This window comes from Hakea prostrata, chromosome 5 (assembly GCF_041222555.1).
Source record: "Hakea prostrata isolate BN-2017 chromosome 5, UWA_Hpros_2, whole genome shotgun sequence".
NCBI lineage: Eukaryota > Viridiplantae > Streptophyta > Magnoliopsida > Proteales > Proteaceae > Hakea > Hakea prostrata.
The window spans coordinates 3136664-3156860 of NC_142604.1; the positions used below are offsets into that span (position 1 = coordinate 3136664).

Here is a 20197-nt window from a genome sequence, read left to right on the forward strand (position 1 = left end):
AATAAAAGGCATCAATATTTAGCTTCAGATGGTGACTTGTTGATGGATGCCATAGTTGATGATGGGAAAAGTTCCCGTGCACCGATGGGGTGAGGTTATAACTGCCTTAACTCTTAATAGATGCAGATGCCTCAGTAGTTCAAGCTGCATATGCTGAGAGAGATTAGAGGGGAGCCCTTACGAGTCTTACATGCCTCAGCGAGTGCATGCTCAAATGCTGTGCTGGAAAATATTGAGAGTCCGAAATTTTTTTCATAAGAAGCACATTTCCCTTGCAGCACAGCCCGTGGGGGCATGTAAGTAGCGAACGCCTTCCCCTCCTTTCCCCATCTCTTTTTCTCTCCCTCGCTTCAGCTTCACGGTTAGGACACCATTGCTAGTGGTGGATCCAAGTGACAAACTCACTCAAAAAAGCCTAGTTCCGAAAATCATCTTGTGCATATCCCTTTCCTTTTGAGGATGTACCCCTCGCCCTCAACTGCTATTGGCATATGTCTCGTTTCTCTGCTAAAATTTCCGGACAATTCTATCCTCTTCCATGCTGATCTTCTAAATGAATTCTGTAGGACAGCATAACTTGGACAGTGGAGGTGCTTAATGAACAATCCAACCTCCATGTTTCATGTTCACTGCACAGTCGTTACCAAGCGTCCTTTCAAAATTCTTCAAGAGGCATCAAAAGAATTTTTATTCCCACCAATCAGTATGAGTATAAAAATAATCCAATCGTCTCATAGTTCAATAAAGATTACACACATTAAGTACAACAAGAACCCAAGTTCTCCAGTTCACAGGAAAGCAATCTGAACAACCCAATACACTGCAAGCCAAGACAATCATCAGATAATCGTAACCTAGTTAGGCAAAATCCACCCACCCACCACTGCAATTTGCAAACTCAGAAGTTCAAACATTAACAACTATTTCACATTGTTATTCAGTTCTTTGACCTGGAATGCTTTACTAGCCAATCAATTACAGAGTCAATGTTGGTTGAGTTCTTGCATGAGATCATGTAGCAACACACTTCTCTATCAGATATTGACTTGAGTTCCCTGCATATGTAGTATAGCTATTATCAAATGCTTTGTAAATTTCACCAAAAAAAAAAAAAAAAAACAAACAAACAAGAGAACACGAAACAAACAAATTGGGAAGCTTTGTTAATCATCCATCTGTATCAAGGCAATGAACGATCTAAAACAATCTTGCAAGATAGACCTCCACTACCCAGAAGGTGAAACTATTTCCACTTACATTTGATCTGTTAAAGCCTGCTTAGAGAGAGCTTCTGGCTTATCAATCTTGTTACCCAGTACCAGCAGTGGGATACCACTCAGCGATGGTTTGCTCAGCAAGTCATGGAGTTCGCTTTTTGCGGTGGAGAAGTTATCACTATCAGCAGCATCAACAACATATCTACATCAAGTTGGAAAATGTTAAACCAAGAAGGGTTGATTCATTAAAACCTACATGTAGAGACCCCACCAAAGAAACATCATTATGAATTTTGACCATAAGCAAGATACGGAAGGAGCAAACCCATGACATTAGAGATACGGAAGATTTTAAACCACCACCCAATAAAGATTAATTGTATTCAACACCACGAGGTTGCTTACTGTTCACCACTTTTTCAATCTAAAAAAGCTAGTTGATCTCATGCTGTCTTTATTTAATGTGGCTTTTTCAACAAAATAGCAAATAAAGGGAATAACAGGTACCCCAGGTAGCAAGTCGAAGAAGGATCAGGACTAATGTGACCCAGTTCTATTTGAACTGATGGTCCAAACTCCAAAGTCCAAAAAAATTTGTTATATCATATCTTTTAAAATTTGAGCTAGGTCGACATTCTTTTATTTTCTATTTAATTTTAATAAGGAATGAGACGGTTGTAAAGGAGAGCCTTTTCTTTCTATCTTTCTTCTTCTTCTTTCTTTCTTTTCTTACTTGAAAGGCTTTACCAGCTTATATTATTCTGTTTTCTCAAAAACCTGTGCTGCTGCTCTATTGTGATCAGTCCCCTTCCTTGTGATAAATCAACATATTCCAAGAGAAACCCATGTTCTGACCTCAAATCCTTTCAATTTCTTCTTCTTGAAGATATCAGTCCTATCCTGTTATAACCTGCAAAATTATCAGATTCTGTTCCTGCAATAGAGCTATCCTACTTGCAAGAGGGTTTCTAGAATTAAGGCACCTATAGACCATAGTTGTCGGTTGTTACGGCAACGAGGCGATGCAAGGCAGTTTAGGCCATTTGAGGTAGTAGGTGACGAGGCGCCCACCAAGGCAGTCAAGGCGTTTTAATTGACATTTATAGTGGACAATCTTGTTCATCATAAATATGTCATATCTTATATATATATTAAAATAATAATAATAATAATAATAATAATAATAATAATAATAATAATAATAATAATAATAATAATAATAATAATAATAAAGCCTTAAGTCATCCAACAAAGATTTTGATGAAATTTGAATTAAAAAAAAAAAAACCACAAACGAAAAAAAAGCATCGGACAACGAGAAGTACTGAAAAAAAAAAGCAAAATACTTCATCGTTGCCTGGGAAGAACCGTCAATGGAGACTATGACGATGCTTCTGTGCCTCACAGCAGCAACAAAAAAAGGTTTTAGATGAAGGATCTCCCCGTAATATGCCTTTTGCAAAAACACATCGCCGAAGTGGAGCTAGGTTGCCGGAATCAATGAGAAATGTGACTGTTTAAAGTAAAGGAACTCGCCAGAGAGTACCAGGTTTGCTGCAGTGGAGCTGCGACTGTGACTTCTGTGCCTCACCAAGCAAAAAAAATTTGAAAATTTTTTTTTTGGTGAAAAACCTTGCAGAGTGCAGCCAGTTGCTGGAGAAGAGATATGGGGATATGTTGGGCAATGGGAAGAAGGTTGAGAGTTGAGAGGAAGTACAGAAAAGGTTTTTAGGTTAGTATCGTGCAAAGTGAAGAAGGTAATGGCTCTTAAGTTTTTTATTTCTTAATATGTAGGTGATCCCATGTATCTACAAGTACATGGGAGTTTCAATACATAATCTGACTAATATGGTTAGATTAGCATCTAGTTTACCAGTCTTTGATTTAGCATGTTAGTGTTAAACAAATTTAAAAGAGAAAAAAAAGTTGACTCTTCAGGTACCCTAGGCGCAACCTTAACAACTACGCTTCAGGCCCGATCTGCACCCACGTTTTATCAATCTCAATCAGTCAGTAAATATTCCCAACCTGAATAGGAGCTAAACTAATGTAAGGCTAGAAGGCAGGTAAACTAACTCCAGAATACCCACAAAGAGTGTGATCAAAGAGAACCAAACCCCAGATGCTGGTCAGCTTAGGGCTATCACAGAACCACACTGACCAGCCCTCTGATGTTTACAACTGCAGTTCACCACAGGAACCAAGGAATAGATAGACAATGTCCTTGAAATCCGACCAAGGTACCGGATGGCAAACAGTTAGGGATAAAGTTAAAGCATATCTTGGTGGCTGTTCTCAGTCACTAATGCTGGAATACGGAGATGTCTGTGACATGTAACAGACATAGTAAAGAAAAGCCATAGCTTATGAACATGGTTATTCTAATGCAACATATACTATGATGATGCAGCTGACAAAATAATATGGCCAAAGTGCCCATGGACAAGCACAAATGATATCACACAATATATTGGAGAATTCATTTGAGTTAGAGAAGAAGAGAGAAAAGAGAGAAATGACACCAGTTACGTGGTTCAGTTGAATAATGCAACCTAAGTCCACAGGAGAGTTTTAGCTATTTCCACTATGTTCAAATAAGATGTTACATGCTCTTTTATAGAGAATTCGTAGGATCATAGTCCTCGTTCTTCAATCAAAGGACTCTAGTAGTTGTGACCTTATGGAGTCCCTGTAATATAAGTCTTGTAGAGTTTGAATTTACGTGAACTACATGTGAGGAATTTGAGATTGGATAAAATATTGACTAGGGCTCTACAAGAACTGTGATCGACTTCATATTGGATAAGAATTTGAGATTACATAAAATATTGACCAAGGTTCTATAAGAATTATGATAAACTTCAAACACAACTTTGTATAAGGTAGAGTCCTTGTCACCTTCATGTGCATCTTCAGATAAGATAGAATCATCGTTATTCTTGTGTGCTTCAAAGTTGGTGGCGGCTAGGGTTTTACCAGCCATAGGTTTTTGGGAAGAAACCCTAGCTGCATAAGCCTAAGATGAGTGGCAGCTAGAGTTTGGGTCAAAAAATATCCTTCACACACCCCCTCAAACTCAAGGGGCAGTGAAGTGACCTTGAGGTTGGACAGAAGAGTACTGAAGCATTGAGAAGAGAGTGGCTTCATGAAGATATCAGCAAGTTGATCTTTAGTATATAAGAAGTGAACCTGAAGATCAGCTCTAGCAACTTTATCAAGGACAAAATGAAAATCAATTTCAACATGCTTGATTCGAGCATGAAACACTAGGTTTGTTGTAAGATATGTGGCACCAATGTTGTCAGTTGTCACACCATAGAACTGGAGCATCAGGAAAAAATATGTGTTATTTTAAAAGAGATTGAAACCAAGTGAGTTCAGCAATAGCACTAGCCAAGGCTCTATATTCAAACTCAATACTCGAACGAGCCATTGTGGCCTGTTTTCATGAGCTCCAGGATACAATATTACATCCCAGAAAGATAACATAACCACAGGTAAACTTGCGATCATTAGGGCAATAAGCCGAGTCTGCATAAAAAAAAGTTGTTAATGTCATTTTGAAGTGTTTATTGATAACAATGATGGTGCCTTGTAAGTAACGTATAATCCTCTTCACACTAGACCAATGTTCAAGAGTTGGACTTTACATAACTGATAGACCTTGTTAACTGCAAACTGAATATTAGATCTAATCACGGTAGCATATTGAAGACAATACTTTTGTCCGGGGTAGGATTCGTTATAAGCTCCCCTGAAAGTTTACTTAGTTGGGTTGTCGACGAAATGGGAGTACTGACAGGCTTACAATCAGTCATCTTTACCCTTTGAAGGAGATCTTTACTCTACTGCTGTTGAGAGAGATGAAGGCCATCTGAACATCCCAAGACGGACATCCAAGGAAATAATGTAATGGGCCCAAGGAAAAAAAATTGTCGAAACCAAGATTTCAACCCAAGAAAAGACTGAAATTTTTAGATTTCGACTGAAATTTCGGTCAAAACATATGATTTTATTTTAAATTTCGACCCTAAGTTTTGGGCCTTATATGGGGTCCATTTCATCTGATTTATTGCCTCCTACCTATTTAAAGCATAATAAACACAATGGAACTAGTATTTTGCAAAAAAAAAAAAAAATTATCATTCAAGTATACTAACAAATGACTGGTTCAAACAGGTACAAATTGTATTGCATACAGGCATAGAATCATCAACATACATGAATTGTTTGATAGAATGGTTACATATACAACAAGTCAACAAAATAAAATGACCAACTAGATCAAGTGATGGTGTCTCGCATATATTAAGTTGAAACCCATATAATAAAAATACATAATTTAGAAAATAATTATTAAAATCAGAAAATAAAAAAATGGTAGCAAATAATAAAAAAAATAAGTTTAATAAAACACAATCATAGATCATAGTCCTAGGCTAAACATATATTAATTTCAAGGCAATACATGATCATTTAAGGCATGAAGGACATAAAAATAAAAAAAAATGGGAAGTTTGGAACTGTTGGGTATGGCTCATGCTTCACATTCTATTGCTACCGAAGTTTCCTTTGTAAATTTTGTGGTTTAGGAGGCGTTTAGAAGCAAAAGAGAGCAAAAGAGGTGCTTGAAGGCAAAGGAGTTGGGGAAATTAGGTGAAAATGGGATAGAAATCAACAAAAATTGAGGAAAAATAAGTTTGGAATGTTGAGATGGTCGAAATTTTGGTCGAAACTTTCGAAATGATCAAAATCTCCAAAATTTCAGTTGTAACCTATAACTTTTCCGAAATAATTGGAATTTTGTTTCGGGTTTCAAAAAATGGAGGCATTTCAGTCTAAATTTCTTCTATTTATGGGCCTAAGTCCTTCAAAGCAAACATAGAGGCAATCTTATGCAAAATTTGAATCATAAGAGAATCAATGGTGCCAGTAAGGATAATGTTATCTACGTAGACCAGAATATATATAGTGCCAACAATCCAATGATAAATAAAAAGTGAAGTATCTGTCTTAGAACCAGTAAATCCATATTCCAACAAAAAAAGAACTGAGTCTGTCAAATCATGTAAGAGGAGCCTGTTTAAAGTCTTATAAAGATCTATGAAGCTTTCAAACATAATATGCATGATGTAAGTCAACAAACCCTGGAGGTTGTTTCACACAGACAATCCATTCAGAAAACCATGGTAGAAAAGCATTTTGAATATCCAAGTGCCCAACAGGCCAAGATCTAAAGACAACAATAGACAAAACCAATCGAATAGTAGTAGGTTTAATGATAGGACTGAAGGTTTCATTATGGTATAAGCCTTCCCGTTGACTAAACCCCTTGGCCACAAACCTAGCTTTATATCTGTCAATGGAGCCATCAGCCTTTCTTTTGCTTTGAAAAACCCACTTGCAACCAATGATATTTATCTAAGCAGGAGGAGGAACTAGAGATCATGTTCCATTTTTCAAGAGAGTAGTAAATTCTTCATCCGTAGCCTTGCGCCAATGAAGAGATGTAACAGCAGTGGTAAAAGAGGTTGGCTTAATCATGGCCAGTCAGGATTAGAGGAGGAAGATTGTTAGTAATAGATTTGGTAATCATGTGATCTACGGGTATAGGAAGATTAGGGTTTTTTTTTTTTTTTGGTTGGAGGGGTGGGATTTGGTGGTGGGAGAGGAGGGGAATAAGGTAGGTCCAAAAGAGGAAGACTCGGCCATGATAGAAGGGGGTGTTTGGTGCAAGAAAGGAAACTACCACTCATCAAAAACAACATGGCAAGAAATTAAAGCCCTTTTTGTCTTAGGATCCAAACATCTACAGCCACAATGACGATAACTATAACCAAAAAACACATGCAAAACAGACTGAAAGTCCGATTTGTTCTTGTTACAAGGATGAAGACGAGGATAACAAGCACAACCAAAAATCCTCAAGGCATTGTAATCAGAATGCACCTTAAAAAGCTTGTAAAGGGGAGATACATTGCCTAACTTTAGTTGGAATCTGATTAATTAAAAGCATGGCAGTCTTAAAGACATAGTTCCAAAATTTTAAGCGCAAGATGAGTAAACTAAGCGAGACAGTCCAATTTCAACAATATGTCTATGACGACAGTCCACAAACCCATTTTGCTCATGCATTTGGGGACAAAGGAGACGATGTTTAATTCCACAAGCAGTAAGAAAAGTGGAAACAGTCCTATATTCGCCCTTCCAATCACTATAAAATCGTTTAATCCGATATGAAAAGAGATTTTCAACAAGCAACTTAAATCTTTGAAAATTTCCCACAACTTCATATTTTAAGTGCATTGGATGTATCCAAATACAATTGCTAAAGTCATCCACAAAAATCATATAATATCGAAAATCATCAACAGAAGCCTTTGGAAAGGGACCCCACACATCCAAAAAAAATTAAATCTAAAGAAAAGAAAGGAAGTTAATTAAACTCATAAACTATGCTACAAACAGTTTTAAATGTTGGATGACCCAATCTAAAGTGCCAATGTGAAGTGCCAATGTGACACTCAAGTAATTTCACCAAGAAGTGCCTAAGGAAAAAAATCGCCCAAGTGTAGCTGGTGCAATCCATTCTTAATGTTTTCCTGGAGAAGACAGTTCCCCATTTCACGATCGTTCTCATAAAACATATTAGGATGAAACTAAAAAATTGCATTATTATAACTGTGAATTGAGAGACTATATGTTACTAGTGTGAGTTATGGGAAACCTACACCATTACCAACTTGTACTTGGTCTGATCCAAAATATGGTTGAGCCATATGGAGATTCTCAAGGGCACTGGTGATGTGATATGTAGCCTTAGAGTCAGGCCACCAACTCTCATTTGTAACAGAACCACCAGAAAATTTAGAAAAATTCACAGAAGGAGCATTGGCCGTACCTTGACAGGCATGATTGTAGCACTGATAATAGTCACGGTTTTTATGGCCTAGACGATCATAGATCTAACACAAGATGTGGGGCTACTGTTGTTTATAACCACCATTAGAATGAGAAGTTGGTTGAGCAAAAGTGGGAGGACGAGTGCCATTAGGTCTCCCACGGTAAGGACTATCTCTGGTGTTTGGGTGACCTCAAAAAGGAGAACATGGAGAACAAACATTACCAAGATGAGTATGAGTCAAATTTGTCATTAGTTGAGATGATTCATATAGAAGTTCATCTTTGAGTCGGAGCCTCTTGAGTGAGCAACATTCCACATAATTCAGCATAGGTTACAAGGAAGACACAATGGTGTATGTAAGTGACAATAGCTGAATATTCAAGGCCCAAACCATTTAAAACATGCAAGCAAAGGTCATCATCTGAAACAACCGTTCCACTAGCCACAAGCTGATCAATAATAGATTTGATGTGAAGGAGGTAGTCATGAATATTGTTGCTACCTTCTTTCATAATTTGAAGTTGGAGACAAAGTTGCATAATTTGAGCAGAAGAAGATGTGGCATAGCCGCATAGGTCTTTTCAAGTTGCTGCCACACATCTCTAGCAGTTGTACAACCAACAATTTGAGCATCAACTGATTTGGAGAGTGATGCAATGAGCCAGCACATAAGAAGCTGACCTTGACAAATCCACTTGTTGTAATCAAGATTTGGTTGATAGGTAGGTGTCAAAGCTCCATCAAAAGAAGAGACAAGGACAAACATAGTGGCAAGTGGGCATGTTGAGGACCCATATACAATGTCATATAATTCATAAGCCTTTAAGAAAGGGATGAGTTAAGACCTCCATGGCAAGTAGTTGCTTTCCGTAAGCTAGATGGAGAGAAAATTCTTTAGGGAGGGAAACAGATTTGTGGGTTGGGAGATAATTGGGTGCTCTGATGCCATACTGGAGGATTCATTAGAGTTAGAGAAGAAGAGAGAGAAGAGACAAACGACACCAAGGTTTGCATGGTTCGGCTGAATAATGCAACCTACATTCATGGAGAGTTCTAGATGTTTCCACTATGTCCAAATGAGATATTGCATGCTCTTTTATAGAGAATTCATAGGATCATAGTCCTTATTCTTCAGTTGGCTAGAACTTTGGTAGTTTAATCTTGTGGAGTCCCTATATTAGAAGTCTTGTAGAGTTTGGGTTTATATGAAGTATTGGATAAGAGTTTGAGATTACATAAAATGTTGATGAGGGTTCTACAAGAATTATGATCAACTTCAAACACTACTTTGGATTAGGTAAAGTCCTTGTGACCTTCATGTGCATCTTCAGATAAGATAGAGTCCTTGTTATTCTTGTGTGCTTCAGAGTAGCTGGTCGCTAGCGTTTTACCAACCACAGGCTTCTAATAAAAAACCCTAGTCGCATAAGCCTGAGGACGAGTGGTGGCTAGGGTTTGGGTGATTTTCTAAAAATATCCTAAACAAATAGAACTAACAAAAATCTTACTAATGTGAACCTGGATCTAGGGTTTGGTTGATTGAAGCACTGCCTTGGATCTATGTCCACTCCAAGATCCTCTTCCTGTGAATTAACAGTCTTTTAGGGTCTATAGTACCCTACACTTAAAGGTATTTGGCTGATATATGGGTGCCAGGGTTGGACAAGGGTTAGGGTTAGGTGTGCCCAGGGCTTAGGGTCTAGGGTTTTCAAGCGTAAAACTTTGCTGTCTTGCTGAATTCAGACCTAAAATTTTAAGTTAGGCTTTCCCTACCCTTTCCTTCCTCCCCTTGTGCAACCCTCCCCTTTCTCCCTCGAGCTTGCAGCACTTCCCCATCTTCAAACCTTAAGTGCTAGACCCTTTTTTTGTTTTCTAGATTTTTTAAAGGATTTATGGACTTCTCTAAAGACCTAAATTCGAGGGTCAGAACTATAGAAATCTAACTGTTAGATCTGTCCCAAACTTGAGGAACCTTATACCCCCAACCCTAGTGACCTTTCCTCTCAATTTCAGTCCAATCAGACCAACCAAACCCTAGTTTAAACTATTGTTGTTAAAGCGGCCGCCTAGGCAGCTAGGCGGTTTTCAAACCGCTATATTTCCAACCGCTTTATTGACATGCAAATTTTCGGCCACTTTGTCATCTTGTGCACCATATTGCTGCCTAGGCACTAAGCAATCACTTTTTTGACATTTTGTACATTTTTTTTTCTTTAGACATTAAATTTTATTCTACTAAGCCATATGAATTTCATAGTTATTCATTACGGGTTCGGGAATCAATGAAACATTAAATGGAAAATGATTTGAAAAATGGAATAATCTGATCTACTAATAATTCGTGTTCGGTCAAAAAAGTGGTAAAAAATGGACATATCAAATTCCGATTTGAATTTGTGAATTATTCGTTTAATTAAAAAAAGTCTAGTAAAAAACAATTCGGTCAAATAATTTCACAAACCATATACAACTATAATGTTATTTATTTCGGATTTGCGAATCATTGGATGGGACATTATTTGGAGAAATGCGATCCATTAATAATTATGATATAGTTCAGAGTCATATGTTATGATGCTTGATGAGATCTTATGTTTGTGTTTTTTTTTTCGGGGTAATCTTTTATAATTATGATTGTTGAATGCTTGTTTAGCCTATAATAGAAATTTATCAGTTTAAGATGAGTAGTACTGAAAACGTTTGCCCCAACCGCTTTGGTTGCCATATTGCCGCCTAGGCGCTAATCACCAAGGCAATGCTTCAACCGTTTTGGTCGCCTTGACAACCATGGTTTAAACCCTAATCTCTTTGCTGCTTAAATTCTCAAAACCCCCAAAAACCCTAGAAACAACTAAACCTTCATGCCTTCCTAACCATCTCTCCAAACCCCAAACCCTTTTAGGATAACCTTCCTAACCCCACCCTGGAAATCCTAGAAAATACAAGACCCTAATTTTAAGAACCCTAACTTTGAGGAACAATTCTAAAAATAAGAATTGTGTTAAAACAGAATTGTATCTTCAAATTTCCAGACCCAAAAGGGTTCACCCAAACTTATGAAATTGATTATTAAGAGACCTTTGCTCCTATTGCAAAATTGAATACAGTCAAGGTGTTGTTATCAATGACTATGAATCAAGATTGGGATTTACACCAATTAGATGTAAAGAAAGCATTTTTGCATGGATAATTGAAAGAAGAGGTCTACATGGAAATCCCACATGGATTCTCTGATAGCAAAACAAAAGGGAAGGTCTGTCAATTGAAGACGTCGATTTATGGGTTGAAGCAATCTCCACGGTGTTGGTTTGGACTCCTCCAAAAGGCCGTGACATTAACTAGTTACAAGCAAAGTAATGCTAACCATACTCTCTTTGTGAAAAAGTCAGGAACTAACATTACTCTTCTTATAGTCAATGTGGATGACATTATCATCACTAGGAATGATGGGGCAGAAATACAAAAGCTGAAGGGCTTCCTCGACAAGGAATCAGAGGTTAATGATCTAGGGAAACTCAATTACTTCCTGGGAATTTGCTAAGTCTGAAAAAGGCATCTACTTGTCCCATCACAAGTATATCTTAGACTTACTTTCAGAAGTGGGAATGTTGGGATGTAAAGTCATGGATACCCCAAATTGAAGCAGGCATTAAGCTTAAAGAGAAAAAGGGAGTACTAGTGGATAAAGGGAGATATCAAAGGCTGGTTGGAACCTGAAATTGCTTTTTCACTAAGCCTAGTGAGCCAGTTTATGCAAGATCCATACTCGACTCATATGAATGTTGTTACTAGAATACTTCAGTATTTGAAGTCCACACCAGGAAAATGAATACTTTTGTCACCATCAAATAATTTGAAAGTGGAAGCTTATACAGATGCTGATTGGGCTAGTTCACTTGACATAAAATCAATACCAGGATATTGTACATTTGTTGGGGGCAATCTACTGACCTGGAGGAGTAAGAAGCAAAATGTGGTGTCATTGTCTAGTACAGAGGCTGAGTATAGATCCATGGCTCGAGGAGTATGTGAGCTTTTATGGCTGAAGGGTCTATTAGAAGATATTGGGTTTCCTGTTACAAGTCCCATGATGTTGTATTGTGACAACAAGGCTGCCATCTGTATAGCCAACAATCTAGTGCAACGTGATCGTACAAGACATATTCATATAGACAGATTTTTTGTCAAAGGAAAGTTGGAGCAAGGGCTGATATGCATGCCTTTCTGAGATCTGGAGATCAAGAGACTAACATCTTTACTAAAGGACTGAAGGAAGGAGACTTCTACCCTATTTTGAGCAAGTTGGGCATGATTAACATCTATGACTCAACTTGAGGGGGAGTGTTGGTTGGTTCGGTTTATTTGTGGGTTGATTTAATCATAAGTTGTGGTTCAAGTTATTATTATTCAGTATTTTAGTGAAGGTAATTATGTAATTTTGGATATTTCGCATTATTATAAATAAGAAGCTTGGGGGTCACATTGATCATCCAAGGGTTTTTATTATTTCCACAGTTTGACTCGATACCACCAAGTGAGATTTCAAGCCAAAACCTCTCTTTTTTTTCTCATTTCACTTGCATTCTACCCTTATTTCACCTCATTTTAGCAACTCCATTCCTTCTCAACTCTTGCTCCTCCATTGTTGAAGATGCCAAAACGACAAAAAATCAAGGCCAAACAGAAGAATGGATTGAAAATGAAGAACTTTTTCTCTCAAAAGTTTCTTCAAAAACAACAATATTCAGCTCCTCCAAAAGGCAAACAAATCATGATTTATAGTCAAAAAACCCTAAAACGAAAGGGGAAAAAAATTTACAAAAACGCCCTCAAAATGATCCCGAAACGCGAAAAAACAACGTCCATCACTACACTTTTGTGGGTCCTTCTCACAAGCTTTTGTTTCGGATCAACATGACGAATTTCATCCCATTCCGAATCCAAGACCTTGAGTTACCCTATGTGCCACCCCATATACATCAGTTGGGTTTTTTAGAATCAATCAAGGAGAGTTAACAGAGTTCTCTATTTCTTATTTTTGTTTTGTTTATGGCTCAAATCAACTTAAATTGCTTTCAAATTAAAGTATGTTTAGTCTAGAGTGTTGATCTTTGATTATGTGAAGTTAAAATTAATTTTTGCATATTGCTAATATTTTTTTATTTGTCTGTATTTAAAAATTATTTTCTAAAATATGTATATTCCTAAAATACACTTATACACTCATGTATAAGCTTCAAATTGATGAATATAAGAAACCATCACTTCATTTATGCTGCAACGGTGTTGAATCAGATTTTTTGTCGCTAATTATTAATTTTAATTGTTTGAAAATATTAAAAAATACTAATTAATTTATGTTATATATTTAAAAATAAGAGATTATTTATAATAGCATGTATGTAATTTTTTGAGCTTATTGTAATGCTTTTTAAGATACTTAGTGTGTATTTTTTATATCAAACACTCTCTTTGAAAGATGTCAGACAAAGCCCAGCAACACGGGAGGTCACTGACAGCCGAAAGGAAGAAGAGTGAGTGCAATTATTGCAAAAAACAGATACAAGGAGGTGGGACCACTAGATTGAATGCATATAGCTAGGGGAAGTAGGGATGTAATGGGATGCCAAAGGGTGCCCGCAAAGGTCAAAAAGGCAATGGCCTCTTACTTGGCTGGGGGAAGCAGAAGAGGAAAGAGAAGAGAGCACACAGGGAGGAGTTCAAGGATGCATGCCTATATGACATTCCAGAGCTAGGAGAGCAAGATTTTGATCCAAATGAGCCAAGAAAGTATGGATGTGACCCTGACACAAAATCCGCACAGATGAGGAGGGCAACGATGATGAGTAGGGAGCAGGCTAGGATTGATAACATGAGGAGGCAACAAACTAGAGAGCTAGTAGGTATGGGAGACACGCAGCTCCCAAGTCCCTATAAGGAGGAGTCAGAGTGTGAACGAGGAAATTCCTATCCCACAGGCCCCAACAAGGGGTTGAACTTCATCAGCACATCCTACAGATCTGGATCTTGAGATATTCGTAATGATCCAACACATAGGCTATGTAAGCATAGAAAGTTGAAGCACTTGTGGGGGAGTGTGAAGGAGAAAGTGGTGATGGCTTTTGCCAAATAGGCTATGTACCATAGTATTCCAACACATACAACCTAAGAGCCCTACTCTAGGGATATGATTGAGGAGATAGGCAAAGTTGGGAGTGGTGTACAGGGGGCCCACCCCACATGAGATATATAATGTCTATTTGCCTAAGCATAAAAAGGACCTAAATAAGTACATTAATGAATTAAAGCCCATATGGGCTCATTATGGAGCGACTGTGATGGTTAATGGTTGGACTGGTCCCACTGGATAGTTCATCATCAATTTCATGTTGAATTGTGATGGGAAGACACTGTTCCTCAAGTCAGTAAATGCATCCAGTGAGAAGAAAGATGCAAAATACATTTACAGATTATTGAAGCCAGTAGTGAAGGAGGCTGGAGTGAAGAATGTGATCCAAATCGTGACTGGTAATGGCTCCGACTACAAGAAAGCAAGGTGAAGATGATGTAGAACTCCAGGTATCTAAACATGCTTCTACTTCTAGTAATAATTTTAATTTTTAAATACATATTACATTACATATACACTTTATGACTTTATATTGATGCCTTGATGGACAGATATAGGCTCTTTTGGACTCTTATGTGCTGCTCACTACATTAACCTAATGCTAAAGGACATGAGAAAGGTCAAGCTTGTGAAGAAGAGCGTAGAGCAAGCCTGACAAGTTATCACTTTCATCTATAATCACACATATGCATTAAAGATGATGAGGGACAAGTGTCAGGGTGACTTAGTGAGGTGACTTAGTGAGGTCAAGCATAACCAAATTTGCTACTAATTGGATAGCACTGCAAAGCTTTGTGAGTAGGAAGACTAGCCTTAGGAGCATGTTTACATAAAGCAATGGTTTAACTGGGAGGGTTCTTCCTGTGTAGGAAGAAGGAGAGCACAGTTGACCATACTCGATGACAGTTCCTAGAATAATGTGAGGATAGATTTGAAGATGCATGAGCCTGTGGTGCATGTGTTGAGGATGGTAGGTCAACAAAGAACAAAGAAGACCTACTCTACCACACATATAGGTTGTAGTAGATAGGATGAAGCAACAAGTTGCTCAGGCCTACCCACAGGGCAACAAGAAAATCCTCAACATCATCCAAATTAGATGTAAGTCTATGTTGCATCATCCACTACATAAGGCTGGTGATTTGTTAAGTCTAGGAATAAATTCATTTTCATTATATTATCACACTATTAAATATTGACTATTCCCTCTTATTTTTGTTTTTTCTTACACAACATACTATCTAAATCCTCTAAGTACCATTACAAAGATATGCTCAGGATGAGGCAAGATTTGATAGATGTCGTCCAAACTGTACTAGAGAGGTTGGAACTGGACCCATTTAAACAGGCAATCATCCTTATGGAGGTGAGATTGTGATTTGATATCCACAATTCATAGTTTCATACTAAGTTATTAAGTATTAACCAGGTTTTTTTTCTTTTTTCTTTTTATATATTAGAGGAAGGCATTTAGGAATGCCACTGAGAACTTCGATCGTTCCATGGCCACATCGGGATGGGAATCCGCCATTGGGGGTAAGTTAATTCATTATATATTTGATTAGTTATATTCTATCTTTAAGTTAGTTACTTAAGTATCAATATGATTTGGAGTCTAGATTTGTTGCAGCTGAATGGTGGTTGCAATTTGGATGTGTCTTGCCCCACTTAAGTACAATTGCAAGCAAAGTGCTCTTCCAGACATGTTCTACCACTAGTTGTGAGCAAAATTAGAGCACCTTCAACCTCATTCACTCAAAGAGGCGCAACCAATTGGGTGTGAGGGGTCTAGAGGACCTTGTCTACTTACACTATAATATGAGACTAAGGGAGGATCATATTAGACAAGGCATGGACAAAGACAATAATGTGATCGAGTTAGCCGACATATTTAAGATGGATGATCATGATAACTCAGTAGTTGACTAGATCAAGGACAGTGAAGAGCCCTTGCTAGATAAGGAGGTCGTCCCGTTAAACAGATTGCAAAGGAGATGGGGGCTGATGTGGCAAACTTCATGCCCATGAGGGGAGTGCACATGCAGTGTCCGCCCGTCCCTTTATGCCACAACCTAGTGAGGATTTGATTGTCTAGTCCAACACTGAGGATGATGTGACTCAGGCATCTCCGAACGACGACAACGACGATGATGATGATAATTCAGGGGATGAGAAGGGTGTTTGACCTCATGATCAGGATTCAGCTAATCGTAGGGACAAACCGCCACCGCCACCGCCACCAGCAGTGCGTGAGAGTCAAGGAGGGGGAGGACAACCACCGAGATTCACAGGTAAGAGTCAATTCATCTATGCGACACAGGATTCAAACTATAATAAAGCTACATCTCAAGGCAAAAATGTTTCGTCAACATATTCGAGGAAGGGGAAGGGGAGACAGCATGGATATGGTATGGAGGACATGCCATCATGTGGGTCTTACCGTCCGACTGTTGAGGAGAGCTTGGTGGGCTCTATAAGATCAATAAGCATAGATGATTCCATAGACTCTAACTCTAAAGGATTCGGAAGACATAGGCCCGCAAAGTCCTCATATGACACTGCTGTGGAGAGTATTGGTTCTACTGGATCCACTTATGGAGCTTATGGTTATGAACTTTATGGTGTCCCTCCTGGCTATCAAACTCAGAGTCAGCCACCAGTGGAGCCTTATGGTCATGGAGCTTAACGTGTGCCTCCCACTGCCACCTATCGGAGTCAGCCACTAGAACCTTATTATCATTATGGAACTTATGATGCCCCCCACCCTTGCCGACAATCAGGGTGTTTCTTCATTTGTTGAGCAAATCTTCCACTCTATACCACAGCCACCACCAGCCCTTCTATCTGCAGTTGAGCCAGTTCCTTATCTAGATATCCCCAACTTTCCACCACCAGAACATCGCACGTGGATAAGACCACATACAGAGCTGCAATTGTCGACAACTATATAGAGCAAACATTATGGGACGTGTAATGTCATTTATATGGGGTGCAAAGGAAAGATGGAGACACATATTAGGCAAACTTGTACTTGGTAATATTCTCAATTCTTCTCACATATACTATATACTTGAATGTTATCTTTTTAATGATTTTTTTGGTGAACTAGTAGTTCCATTGTGTTTATTATGTTTTAAATAAGAAGGATGTAAGAATCCAAATCATTTTGAACCAATATAAGGCTCCAAACTGGAAGGTCAAAACTTCGGGGAAAAATCACTAGTTTCAACCGAAATTTCTTCTTTGATCTCGACCAACTAATTTTGAAGCCATTCTTTAAGGAAAATGAGTTTTTTTCCGCTATTTCATTTTTCTTTCAAATAATATGTTTTATATTAGGTGTTTGTAAAACCATAAATGTATGTGAATATTTTTGCCCGATCTACAATTCTACTTAACCAAATTTATTTATTTTGTTATTAACTTATTTTCTAACTAAAAATATATATTTTGTAAGAAATTAAAATAGTCATTGATTTTATTTTACTTTTGTACTCTTATGATGTAACTTTTTTTTTTTGGATGAATAAATAATTATATTAAACAAACGAAAGCAAGAGAACAAGGTCTTTAAGAAGAAGACCGGAAAGAAGAACTAAGGCCCCACTCCCCAGGAGATAAAAATAAGCCTATTCCTTGGGGTGTCATCAACTAAGGGATGGGGAATAGCTAACAATCTAGAGGAAGCATCAAAATAGATGGCATTCCAAATCCTGTCTATAGATCGAGATTTGGAGGTCCATCTTCGAAGATTGCGCTCCCACCAAAGATGATGGATCAAGGCACAAAATAGTAGCTTACCGATCCGATCGCAAATGGAAGAACCTGAAAAGTTTCTCAAAATCCAAGGCCAATTTCGTCCAAACCCATAAGAACTCCTCGAACGGTGCCAAATGGAGGTAATGGCTTTTCCCCAGATAGATCTGAAGAAAGGGAAGTAAAAGAGAAGGTGCTCAAGGTTCTCCAAACCGGACCAACAGAGGATGCAGTTAGGGCTAACAGGGATGTGGCGGCCAAATAGGAAGGCTTGGGTGGGAAGGACGAGGTTAAAAGTTCTCCAAAGGGTTAGGGAGTGACGGGGAATGTGGTTTTTAAACCAAATCAATGGGGGCCAAGGGGGTCAATGGGGGCCAAGGGGGTTTAGGGCTGTGGGATCTAAGAAGGTTCCAGGCCGATGAGGTGGAGAAGGATTTGGTGGGTGAAGGGAGCCAAATGGTGAGGTCACAAGGGGAGCTAGAGAGAGTAGGGAGAGATTCCCAAACCTGTGTGAGAATGGGGAGGGGGATAGGGATCCAAGATCCATTAGAGATGAAGGCTGCTCAGGGGGTGGATTTGGGGATACTAGTGTTATAGACAGTGCGGGGGCCAAAGTGGTTATAGAGAATGCCCATCGGATGCCACGGGTCAAGCCAAAAGGAAGTGGAGGAACCAGAAGAGATGGAGGTAGAAATAGCCAAGATGGCTCGGGGATGAAGCAGGAGAATTTTCCTCCAAGAGGGCATAGAAACAGTCCAGAAGGAATCCAACCGGAGAAGATATGAGTAAACCCACCTAACCCAAATAATCATGCTTTGAGGCAATTTTCCAAATGAGTTTAAGGAGGCAGGCTAAGTTAACATCGATGATCCAGTGGATACCAAGGCCACCTTTGTAGGTAGGGCGACAGATGGAGGACTAACTGACCGGGTAGATGAAGCGCGAGGCTTCTTGTTCTTTCTAAAGGAAGGCACAAAATAAAGATTCCATCGCATGGATGGTGGACTTGGGAATGGAGAAGATTTCGCACCAATAGAGATAGGAGGACTGGAGCACAAAGCGGATGAGAACGGCTCTCCCGGCAAAGGATAAAAGCTTACTCTTTCAAAGTTTCAATTTCTTACGAATGTTGTCAAGCATTGGAAGGCAATGGTGACGAGTGAGCCTACCAGGAATGAGCAGGAGGCCAAGATAGACCACACGAAAGGAGCCGGGCAAGAAACCCGAGAGCTGGAGGAGAGAGGCATGAAGCTACTCAGGGATACCAGAGAGTAAGATGGTGGACTTGTCGAGATTGACCCGAAGGCCAGAGAGGGATTCAAACTGCAAAAGAGCTGAGAGCATGGTGGGAGATCTTGCTCTCGAGCAAGATCTCACCACTCCAAAATAGCGAGATGGCGAGATCTCGGTCAAGATCTATCAAAATTTTGGCACAATCTCGGTGGCCCATCTTGGTGGGTTTTAGGGCCCCGGTTGGGCTAAAATTTGGTATTTAGCCTATTTAAGGCCTTTTGAACACATTGATGGCCTTAGATTTGTGAGAAAATAACCCTAAGTATATCTTCTAAGTTGACCCTATGTGTAAAATCAAAGTGCTGTGAAATGCAAGGTTAGATAACATGTAATGTAGAGATATTAAGTAATTCATGTTATCAACTATATTACACATCAAACTATCAAAGAACTTAAATGTCTTCAAAATTTTACAACCATAAGAAGTTTTAGACTTCTAGGAAGTCATAAATCATAATCCATAAATTCACAATCACAAGAGTATGTGAGTAATAAGATTACAAGACTACAACACAGCAAGAGTATCAATCAGCATTCTGCATCAACTGATTTTGAACGGTGGCCAAATATGACTCCCAAGTCAACTCATCATTGCTGTATGTCACATTAAATTGGTTTCCATAGATCAAAGCTTGTGGATCAAAATATATTTACATTAGACTTACACACCCATTGTAGAACATTCTATTTGAAAAAAATTCAAATTTGGGGGAAAATCTTACCTTCGTTGAAAATCTAGTTAAAATAAGCTTGAATGATGATAATTTGATATTGTAAATGTCTTAAAGATGTTTAGAAGTTGAATCCCCAACAAATTCCGGCCAGAAATCATGTTTCTAGCAAGTTTTTATGGTTGCAGCGAGAGAGATGCGAGATATGGTGAGATCTCACCTCTCC

At 38.6% G+C, this 20197-nt stretch overlaps 1 protein-coding gene across 1 annotated transcript in view; it reads right to left on the bottom strand.

Moving 5' to 3' along the window:
- Window positions 1-313: 313 nt before the first annotated feature.
- The window catches only part of LOC149014429 (ADP-ribosylation factor-like protein 8a), a 30337-nt gene continuing 10453 nt past the window's right edge, over window positions 314-20197 (bottom strand). Inside the window, exons 5-6 of the mRNA XM_089155221.1 lie at window positions 1258-1419; window positions 314-1055 (exon numbers count right to left, since the gene is read on the bottom strand). Coding sequence (XP_089011347.1) covers window positions 938-1055; window positions 1258-1419 — 280 coding nt within the window. The 3' untranslated portion in view covers window positions 314-937. The remainder of the gene's footprint in view (window positions 1056-1257; window positions 1420-20197) is intronic.